The sequence below is a fragment of the Dendroctonus ponderosae genome, unplaced genomic scaffold, assembly GCF_020466585.1.
Source record: "Dendroctonus ponderosae isolate FM_Combo_2020 unplaced genomic scaffold, Dpon_F_20191213v2 Dpon_F_20191213_516, whole genome shotgun sequence".
Classification (NCBI taxonomy): Eukaryota; Metazoa; Arthropoda; class Insecta; order Coleoptera; family Curculionidae; genus Dendroctonus; species Dendroctonus ponderosae.
The window spans coordinates 1593-12902 of record NW_026018732.1 but is presented as its reverse complement, the minus strand read 5'-3'; the positions used below and the strand labels follow the sequence as shown (position 1 = coordinate 12902).

Below are 11310 nucleotides of genomic sequence, written 5' to 3'. Positions count from 1 at the left end.
ATTTAGATGCAATGGCACTGTTTTATGCTAAATCAGAGGCTTCAGGCAAAAATCGTAATCCTTCGTCAACTGATACCTGTTAAAGTGTTTTACACCGTTTGGAGCTCAAAACAGTCTTAATCTTAATTAATATTTTACTCTTTCAGAACAGATTATTTGCAATAAATAACAGTTGGCTTCGCGCATCTATCATATAGAGTTTGTAGACAGTTAGACCGACGTAGTCTTCCTAAGAAGGTACACTTTAATTTCGCCAGTCATCCAATATGATCAATTTTTTTACTGTAAAATCGTGCTTTGTCCAAACAGAAACTTTGCAAAAGTTTAAGCAAGGTTGACATGTTTTAAAAATATTATGTTAAGTTATTGCTTAATAGCAAAGTTGCCTTCAAAAGCTAATATTTTGAGCAATGAATGCATACATTTCTCAACAAATCTTCCACACTCTTCTGCAAGTTAGCGGCAGCAATCTCTTAAAGTGCGCGACGCCAGTTGAATAAAACTTTAAATAAATCAACAATATTCCAACAGAGCTCATATATAAATTAACGCAAATGTTAACGAACTAATCAGAATAAGTGATTACAAATAGGAGAGGTGAGAAAATCAGCGAAACCCTTGTTTAGCTTTATGATAAATTGCTTTGGTCATATGCTTTATGAATCATAATATTTCTGGTGCTTTCAAAATCCTTCGCTACTAACCTAGACGAATTATGACATTTTAGAAACCCAAACATAAATCGTGGAAAGGTGAATAGGAAGTTATGACCCGATGGGTTTTCCTGAACCTAAGATGGACATTTTCGGGCTATTTGTCATGTGGGACATAAAATCGGTTTATTTATTAGTCGTAATATTCCGATCCATGAAATATTGGCACTTCAGCTACAGGAACAAATTCTAAATCGCTATCGTTAATAGCTATAGTAATAGAATCACATTCGGTTGCGCCTATAAATTTTGATTGGTTACAGATTTAAAAAACCGTAAAGGCGATATTCAGTTCTTGCATCAACTATGTATTCATAATCTCTTTCATCAACTTTCGATACTCACCAGACTTTCCGTTGATATCTTTAGCTTTAAGATTGCGCGCTTTGAGCAAGGTAAGTGTGAGGGTGCTGTTGCTGGGGTGATAGCAAAGTGATGTAAGAAGTTCACCACATTTGTCTTTAGCTGGCGGTTTTAAAGCTTTCCAAAATGATGGCTTTTCGCTAAGGTCAACCTGAAAATTAAACATTCGCATTATACTTCACATATGGTCTTCAAAATAAGGACGTTTAGATGTGACCCTAACAATATATTTGTTACCTCATTATCACTTCAATGAAAACACAGCTATTAAGAGCCGAAACTGAAAATATTTGAATGCCAATTGCAATACGCAATCATAAATATGAAATTCCTTCTAGTTTGAATAGAATAAAACTAAATCCGAACAAAAGCTTTTTGATCAAGTCAATATAGATTCAGGTAGGCAAGTTACTCCATTAGGTAGCAACTCCATAGAGCTAAATGAGAAAAAAGCGAATTGTTTAACACTGGAAAGCTTTAATCCTCTGTTCAGCAGCATATAAAATGCATGCATAAACCTCTAAATAAATTAATGCCTACTATTCTATTACACGTGCTTAAATTTCATCATAATGCAGTATTATTGAGCAACAGTGGTATTTTTATGAGCTGATTGCATAAATTTTGCAGCAAAATGCACAGTCCAATTTTCAAGCTGCACATTGTGGAACAAAGTTGAAAATGTGAACGTTTTGATTCCGAGAAGATTGAAAAATTTAATTGAAATTATACTATATTAAAATAACGAATTGTTAAAAATTTATTGCAATTGGTACGATTATTATTAGATTAAAAAGAAAACAAGATGCTTTTATTAACAGCTTTTCCAGAATATCGAGGGGGTCTTTACTAAATCTCTCTAGGAAGTTGGTGGTTTCATTGCCAAAAAATAGAGCGCATATTCATCTTCAAGATGATTAAAACGATTTTACTCTCTGACGCTTTGTCTATGAAAAGATGTTTAATTTGTGAGAACAATGTAAAAATACAAGATTTAGGAATTCTTGTTGCGCAAGTTATTGAGCTAAACTTTGAGTCAAATTTTGAGAAAACATGAAACTCCAAAACGATTTATTTTGAAATGCCGCATTTTAAAATATTTATATTACTTTATCCCGATAAAAATTAGAATGGCAATAAATAATATTCTCAATATTAATAGGCGCAGAATATACGAGAATACGAAATTTACATTGAAAAATGTTCATACAAATACTAAATATTCTTGGTATTATCTGACATTTTGTCCACCTTTGTGTCTTTGAACCAACGTGTTTTCAAACATAAATTCATAGAATCATCTTTCATGCTTTCAGTCTAAGAATCCTACAATACATTTTTGTGAAGTTCTGATGAATTGTTCTGTATATTTACATAGTTAATATCTGCAGTTCTGATCGAGTTTCTAAGTTATAATTATCTAAGATGGGATTTATAAACATTACAACATGTAGTTCTAGTTATAACGTTATTACATTCTGATGAATTCAACAGACCATCTTATATATCAAAAATATTGATTATCATGGGGTTAAACACTTGTGAAGTTAATCCAATATTGTCACTTTGCTAGATATTAAAATAATATTACCTGGCACAGTGGTAAAAAGACTTCCCCAATTGAATCATCTCGTGAAAACCGATCGTAATCAAAGACGTGTAGATGCAAAACCCTAGACTGCAACTTTTGGATGGGAAATCCTTCGAAATAGAAGGTCTCGTTCCACCTGGGATTGAGGGTTCGTCTCTTAATTTTCGTTTCTAATCGGTGCTTTTTATCGGGGAGTAATGTCACTCTTACATAGGGATCACTTGTGCCTGATAGATCTTTGGCCGGCAGGTCTTTACCCTGCAATAAAAAGTAAACAATTATCAGTGAATATTGGACACATTATACATATTTTTTTAAATAAAACTATGCGTTCGTAAACCGAACTTAACATATAATTAATTAATTGGCGATAATTATTCTAGATCAAACTAATATCACTTTGAAGTACTAAGTAACTATTCACATTTAACAAAAACATGAGGCCGATTATTAATTCAAGAAATTCATAAACAGGACTGTTTTTGCGGCAAAAATGGGTCAATAAGATCTCAGAAAATCTTGAATTTTTTAGTACGCCTTTGATATGTGACTAAATGATCCAGTTTGCAGGTGCTTATTTACTCAAATTGATCGTGTTATCAGTAAACAATTTCACTAGTGTTCAACTATCATTTACAAAACAAGTTTTATACATTAAGTAGAGGAGTTTAACTCTTTACAAATATTCGGTGGTAACAGAAGTCCAATAATTTTATGAGCAGTATCAATCACTAGTCGGTCACTAATTTTACGGAAAATAGTTGTGCCGAAGTTCTTCAATAGTTTTCCTGGCACACGCAAGATTTGTGAGATTGCAAATTTGAAGCAACACGTTTTTTGCATATAAAACTGCAAATCTTTAAGTGGAGACTGTTTACAAACTTCTTTATAAAAAATGTTGTTTTATCGCATTGCTAACATATTCATAGACAATTTTTATAAACTTCTATAATAGCTGGTTTTCGAATAGTTCTATTTTACTTTACTGGTCCTTTAATACTTTTTAGTTTCCTTTTTTTACTATACTTGTCCCATTGAAAAAGAGCGCGACTGTTTCTAAATTTAGTACCAGTTTAGTCCTGTAAGAGATAAGAAATAATAGGCTCGAAACCTGCGCCGAGATTGAATGCTTATGTCTTAACCAGGAACATTCACTTGTACTTCATATGACTAAAAAACTATTTGCAAACCACAAACTATTTTAAACGGACTTTGTATAAATATCTAAAACCGATAAACACATTTTCGGTATTTCGTCATTAACAAAAATCAATATAAAAGTAGGTTAAAAAATTTACAATGCTAATTCAAGTAGGTATTCAAAATTTGCTTATAAAAGTATTATTGTATGCAGTAAGTATTGTGCGCCGTTGAGGTTTTCAACGCAGATTCCTTTTGCGTAATAGGGATTTCGGATAAAAATTTACAAAAACTGACAAATCTACAATTCTTCTTATGGATAGTTTATTTTGTTGTTTTCGGATTATCCATCTTCCCGGATGCATCCAGGAAAGAAGGCGAACGTTTTTACTCCGCATTCTTTTGGATATTTTACGACGTTAACCCTTGCGGATGTCGCCGAATTGCTAAAATATTGTAAACGAGTTACCAACATATTTTTTGGCGAACCTCTCTCTCTATGCCGATTTTCTCTAAGTTTATTTCACCGAAAATACAGCTGATTAAACTGATCTATATTTCAATTACATTGAAGATATCAATGTTGGTGTTTTCCGTTTTTTTTTCGTCCAGTTTTTATCAATTTTTTGTTTAAAAAAATGTTTGCCGGCCGGTAAAGTAAGTGTTTCTCAAATAAATTATGTTAAAATTAAGTTTTTCTGCCCCTTTATTAAATTATGATTAATAATCCAATGAAGCCAACTTGCTGTTGATTTTTTGTTGTGAAATTTAAGGACCTTGCAACCTGAGTTTTAAAGTATGCAATCAAATTTAAAATATGTGAAAGTAAATGAAGAAGATAGAAGATAAAACTGTTCATTTTAAATTGATGGAATAGATATCCATTTAATCTTTAAACTTATTAACTTAAGTCTCTCTATATTTAAACCATCAGATATGGTCTAAAACTGTAATGATGCTCAAAAAAAATCACACGCGCGTGTTTAATAATATTCATGGAAAGAAACGTGTGATAATTTTTGTTTGAAATGAAATTTGATATACTACTGGCTCTGAATAATTGCAGCCAAATTATATCAAGCCCGTTTAAAAATGTTTTCGAACCATTTCACAAATGGGAATACGCAACTAAACGTTTGTCTTTGTTCTTGCTGCTTAAGCTAGTAGAATAAATGTATTCAATCAAAAGAAAACAAAGCATAGCTGATAAGAAAAATGTTACCGGAAATATAGAAAATTACGATCACGCAATGTAGCTGGTTAATGAAACACTCAGAGAACTTTTGAAATACTAGCATCTGGTTACTTGTTTAGTGTTTCCGGAATTTTTTAAATTATGTTAGAATGAATATGTTCCATCAAATGCATATATAATATAACAGCAAAGTTCACGTTCTTCTTTGTTTTATTTTGTGACGCTTTCATTAGCTTATACGGAGTGGTACATTTCCCACAGAAGAAAGTATTAACGGAGAATGGAACAATAACAAAAATTTGATTATAAATTAAACCAACTATGTTCGAAAAAATGCGCCTTTCAGTAAATACGAGGTGTTTCAGTTGACTGAAAAAAGCCAAACTTAATAAATGCTTTTATGTAAATGAAAGTGATAATTCTTGGGGAAAAATTTGGCCCTAACTTTAATTTTTGTTTGCTAATGCTGGCAACAAATCACTATACATTTTTTTTAGATTGACTGGCGTTGCACACGCGCATATTCATTCATCTCTCATTACGCTATTTATTACTTGTAATATCAATATATTGATATTATGTCGCGCTTTTTTTTAAACGGTGTTAGCTGTATATGGTAATTGTGAGTACAATCCTCAGCGTGGCTTCGTTACTGAGCTTTTCAGTTGCACGAATTTTCACTTTTTTCGACTTTTTCGGGAGAATCACTGTGTAAGAATTACCTACTCTCAAAGTATATAGGGTGATTCAAAATTGGCGCCATTCCTCTGGAGGTGTTGTCTGGCGCTGTTATAGGAGTACAGAAAAAATAGTAAAAGAAATTCATTGTTATTAAAAACTGAGAAACTTCCAAAAAACTATATCAGAAATACGGCAGCAATGTTTTTCAAGAATTTCAGAATACATATAAGAAAAATACGGTTTGTCTTTGAATTTATTGCCACTTTGTCTTTGCCCTTTCTACTAAAAGGCGTTCATAACGCCGGGTCTCAGTTTTAAATAAATCATATATAATTGTGTCCTATGTTTGACAAAATATGTCTATACTGAAGATATTATGGAGCTGTGAATGGAATAAGACATCAGACAAATGACTGCTTTGGCGTTGTTGGCACAGATGTGCTATTTTCATGCAATTTTGCATTATCCCAGTGAAACAGCGTTGAATTTCGTTTTTTAGGACTTTAATCGACGTGGATTTGCTCATTTAAACATGTAATTTTACAAAACTCCAAACAAAAAAGCTAAAAAAATTAGTTAAATTTCATCATCTGGGCGTCCAATGACGATTTCCACATCCAGAACTAACACGACCCAAAAATGACTCGTACAGTAACTCTACAGTTCCCCTGGTCAAAAATTTACGCGCTGTTGAGACACATTGATGGCGCAAAAAAGTCAGCTATCATTTCACAATAACCAACACCATTCACGGTTAATGCTTGACCGATTTCATTTTCGAAGAAAAATCGCCTGGCGATGCCTTCAGTTTACGGCTGACAGCAAAATTACCTCTTTTGGATGCGTTTGCTTCTCAAAATTCACTAGTGGATTTTTGAATCCCTAAATGCGTGAATTTTGTCGAATGACAAAGCCATAAATACTAAAATGCGCTTTGCCTCTGAAGATCAGTTTGCTCAAATTTGTGTATTAAGGTTCCCACAGCAGCTTCATGTGGAACATTCAGATGGCCGCGTCTACGCATTTTGCAAACTGTTTGCAGTCACAGACTTTAATCACGGATGACAATAATTTACAAAGAGAATTCGTTGTTGCATTGCATGACTACATTTGACTCATTCATTTTTAAGAGTTTAAATTATTATAGGAAAGTACTGATTTACAGCTTCCTCTTGTCTACGTGCGAAATACTATAAGAATTAGGCCTCGTCCACATCTTTTGTTATTCTCAATTAAATTTAACCAGAAGAGACGACTATTTCGTGTATGATGACAAAAAATTGTTATTGCTGTTTGTAACAATGACCAAAACAAAACATTACATGACGGAATAAATCCACCTATCAGTTAAGGTGGTTTTTTTTCGATCAGCATAGGTATTCGTTTTCAAATAATAACTATTCAAATAATCTTCCAAAAATATTATAAGTATTAGCAAAATGTGCGACTTATAAGCCTGGTTTTATGGCCCAGAAAGTTTTTACTTCTGTCTCAAAACCGCAGGTTTAGTTTGAATCATTCGGACATGAGGTCCCAATTGAAGAATTACAAAGTGAGAGAACTGCCCCTAAACATTGAAGAAATACTTTACATTTCAGATATAAAGAGAATAACACAACTATGTTTTAGCTCTACTTTTTCGAATAATTTAAAAGTTTATGTATTATTTGACATTCCACCCTCAAAATTGCTTTTATAAAATATTGATGTTTAATAACACAGATAAATTACCGAATCCCTAATACAGCAGGCGTGTTACAAAGATTTAATATACAATTTTAAAATATTAACGGAGATTAATGACGTTTAAAATTTATTATACTTGAGACCACATAGCTTATACGAAACCTTTTTCGGGATAACGACTTACAGATTTCCATATGGTACATGATTTATTTCCCCAAACTTGTATAATATTAAATCAGTCCTATTTTACATATTTGCAGACCAGTAAATTTCCATATTTTATTTTTAATGATGGAAATCGGTACTTAAGTTCAGCACTTTACATTCTAGACAGAAAGAAGCAAAATGTTATAAAAATGTGCAACAAATAGGATTGTGAGTTAACCTGATTAACGCCAATATACATTTAAAATATGTTCATCGAATCCAGTGGAGAGTTATGAAGATAATATAATAATGTTGATAATAGCGCAGTTCCTTTCCTGAATAATCCCCCATGGTCAACTGAAATGTTATTTGATTAATCTCTCGACTTCCAATCTCCTTCAAGGCTAATCCAATCCAAATAGACGTGGTTCAATCGGATTACCAAAGACCAGACCTTGTAAAACTGTAGCCAAAGTCAATTTTTTCGTTCGGATTTCATTGGTAATGCCCATATTTGTGTCAATTTTTGTCTTAATAGCTACCATAAAAACCGAATATACATTGGTCGGGTTAGGTATCGACTATAAAGAAACTTTTTCAAAATATGAATCGGACTTTGTAACAATTGCATTTGACGAAATCGAGTTTTTCAAGTCAGTAACTTCTGCACATTTTAACTTTTTGTCGATATTAGTTAATCAAGCACATATTAAACGCCTCAATAAACTGCATAGAATATATAACCACCCGGTCTGTAGGGTCCTAGATCTTGCATGGATGGAATGTTTTTATTTCTACACTGCTACTTTCTTTATGATGATTCAGATGAACTTCAGAAATGGGTAAAACATATTACAAGAATGTCGAATTTGGTGTGAAAAATTTTCTCAAATCACATCGTCTTGGAGGCAAGCGTTTAAACAAGATTTTTCAGGTTTTCATTCATACGTTTTGAACTACTGATATAAAATTCGTAATAGCAGCATCGGTATTAATATTACATATAGAAGCCCCAAGACTCTCTCTAGATCTTATCTAGTATCTGAAATATTTCATAAATTTCGTGCCAATGCAACTCCGCTCACCAAAATGCGAGTTTTTGTGGCTTACTTTAACAATAGCTGAATGTCGTTAAATCAAGCTATAAAAACTCGCACTGATTTGAGTAAACTAACGTTTGTACAGAAGACGGTCAGAATTCTATTTCAATATCGTTTTCAACATTATGGAAAAATGAGATATCTTTCAAATATAAATTCAATCGCATATACTTAAGCAGAGAACATTTAGCGAAATATTTTACCATCTAAACAAAAAAGTACAGCAAATGCTTAAAGTGAACTCCTCCASCTTCAATAGACTTTCGGGATCGACGAGCTACTGTTAGTAACCATAGCTGTWAATTGAATGGTATTCTATGTTATTTCCACACAAAYGATCGTAAACTTATGAACCAATTCCTGACCGGTCGTTACTACTATTTCACAGACGATTAATGTTAGTTGCACCAACTAAATTAATTCAAGGAATTTAGATCAGGTGAGCGCGGTGTCCAAGTCCACGTCCAAGTCCTKCGCCAGGGAGAAACATATATATATGAGTCGCCGTYCAAACCATCGACGTGGTTTCGTAATGTCCAGGAGTAAGATCTATCCAACTCTTCGTGAAATAAATCTCCATTTAAATGAGACGGAAAAATATGCGACCCACAGATGTTATTACTTAAAATACGTTAAAATACATTTACCCTAAACTATTTGTTGTGAAAAATAACAGCTTTTGCTCTTTTAAGAATTAGACTGTTCATMAAATGTGTAAACAYTGTGGGTTCTATAGAATCGAAAATCCACCTACTAAAATGAAGGCGTTTTTCAGCATCTGCTGGCAGCAAACTTTGYACGASTTGTAAAACATAAACTCTCAGATGATTGTCTTTAAGTAAGCCMTCAGTGTTTTTCTGCAGATGTCTGTGTAGATRTTYGATTGAAATTCCTTTTTTAGTTTTGAGTCAAAATTATACAGTGTGGCACACAAAAYACACTTCTAAKAATGCTGRCTGGTTCAAACTTAAGGCAGATGGTGAGGCCAGTAGTAGTGTTTGCGTTCTGAATTTCACTTAAATTSGAYAATTGGTTKAAAACKTTTATCAGGAAAAACCTRAAAAAATCTAATTTCAACGGCTTTAATCTCCGAATCAATTCGATTTRGGAAACAGTTTTAAATTATGTATAAYATTATTCTGAAKATCTCWRAASTTCATAACTCTACACTTATAKAATGAAAYGATCCGAATGKTTTTTSGGGTTGWCARTATTCATYTTAAAARTGAAGGATCCCAAGCACAAATATGATTTTCATTTATTATTTGTCAACTGAATGCTGGGAGAATTTTATTGAGAATGTTTTTGTATGCCTAATTAAATATCAAAAGCAAGAATAAATGGGATGTCAGGAAGCAAACATTGATATGTGGGAAGAAATTTCGAGCTTTGTTAATTTCAGGCACTCCCAGAACGGGTTTCGCGCCTATTATTTCTCATCCGTTGATCAGCTCCTGACATATTACCATCCAATCGGATCAATCAATTTTTAGAATCAAATTTTGAAAAATGAATTAAATTAATGCCAAAAAATGTTAACTAAAATATGCAATATCTGTACGAAAGGAAACGTATATAAGTATATATTTTAAATGCCGTATGATATATCCAAAGCTTTCAAGGGATGTTTTAAGATCGATTTAATTCACTACATTAAATCGTAAATGGAGTATTTAATACAAAAAGGACTGAATCGGAAAAACGTGAGTTGGGACTAAACTAATACACTTCTGAGCCATTAAACTCACCCAAATAGATTTTATCTAATAAGGGGAAAGAATTTATACGTACGAGTTTTTCAACGCTGAGAGGATATTGCCATTTTATAGCATGAGACTCCAGATGCTAAGCCTTAAAGAAATTAAATTTAAACTTGCACCACTTTTCCTATACCCGAAGCAGAGCTGCAAAAAAAACTGATGAACAGCTGCTCTAAGACACTGAAAAGTGGTTCAAGCAGTCTCTAAAGCAATTTAACAGAGTCGTTTGGATTTAGTCGCTTTAAAATTATTATTTTTACACTACAGTTTTCAGTTTTAAAACATTTTAGATCATAGCTTTTCTAATTGAATGAATACTGACTTACCTGTAAAATTTTAAGAATTAGTGTTGTATTTTGAAAATCGTACTCCAGTGAAAAGTGAATTTGACCCACGTTTTCTGATGGCTCCGAATTGTCAATGTACATATCCACTAATGATATTGAACGGCTCTGAAGAAAGGCCATCTGAAAAATAAAATTAAACACAGTTATTTACAATATTGTTCAAGTACCATAAAGGCATAATATGTGTAGAACATAGATAAGCAACCATTCCGTTTTTTGCTATATCCCAATATACATTTTTATTATTCTGGCGCGGAACGTACACAATCGCCAAAAAACGTGAACAACAAAGTTGGGAAAGCTCGATCCTAAGTGCTTTTGTTTTTTGTTGGGATACTTTTAGATGTAGCGAAAAGTATTGAAATTGGATGAGAGTCCCACTTTTTCAAGGGTTGTTGTTTAAGCTTATGTATATATTTACATAGTGTTACTCAACACTCTGCATCACATGAGCTTTAAGGCAGACCCATTTTTTCAATAAAAACAGTAAAATATTTACTTTTACTGTAAAAATGAAAGCTGTCTTAGATAACTGCCTGGGATGTATTATTTACTTGTTCAGATTTATTACTAGTTAGATTATTGAA

The 11310-nt window shown here is 32.7% G+C and overlaps 1 protein-coding gene across 1 annotated transcript; it reads right to left on the bottom strand.

The window, feature by feature from the left end:
- Positions 1–846: 846 nt before the first annotated feature.
- Positions 847–10846, bottom strand: LOC125504688 (synaptotagmin-7-like; the record flags this gene model as incomplete). Its single annotated transcript, XM_048667052.1, has 4 exons — positions 847–953; positions 1059–1227; positions 2668–2925; positions 10703–10846. Coding segments are annotated over 4 exons (678 nt in total), but the record flags the coding sequence as incomplete, so codon positions are not given.
- Between the last annotated feature and the right edge of the window lie 464 nt (positions 10847–11310).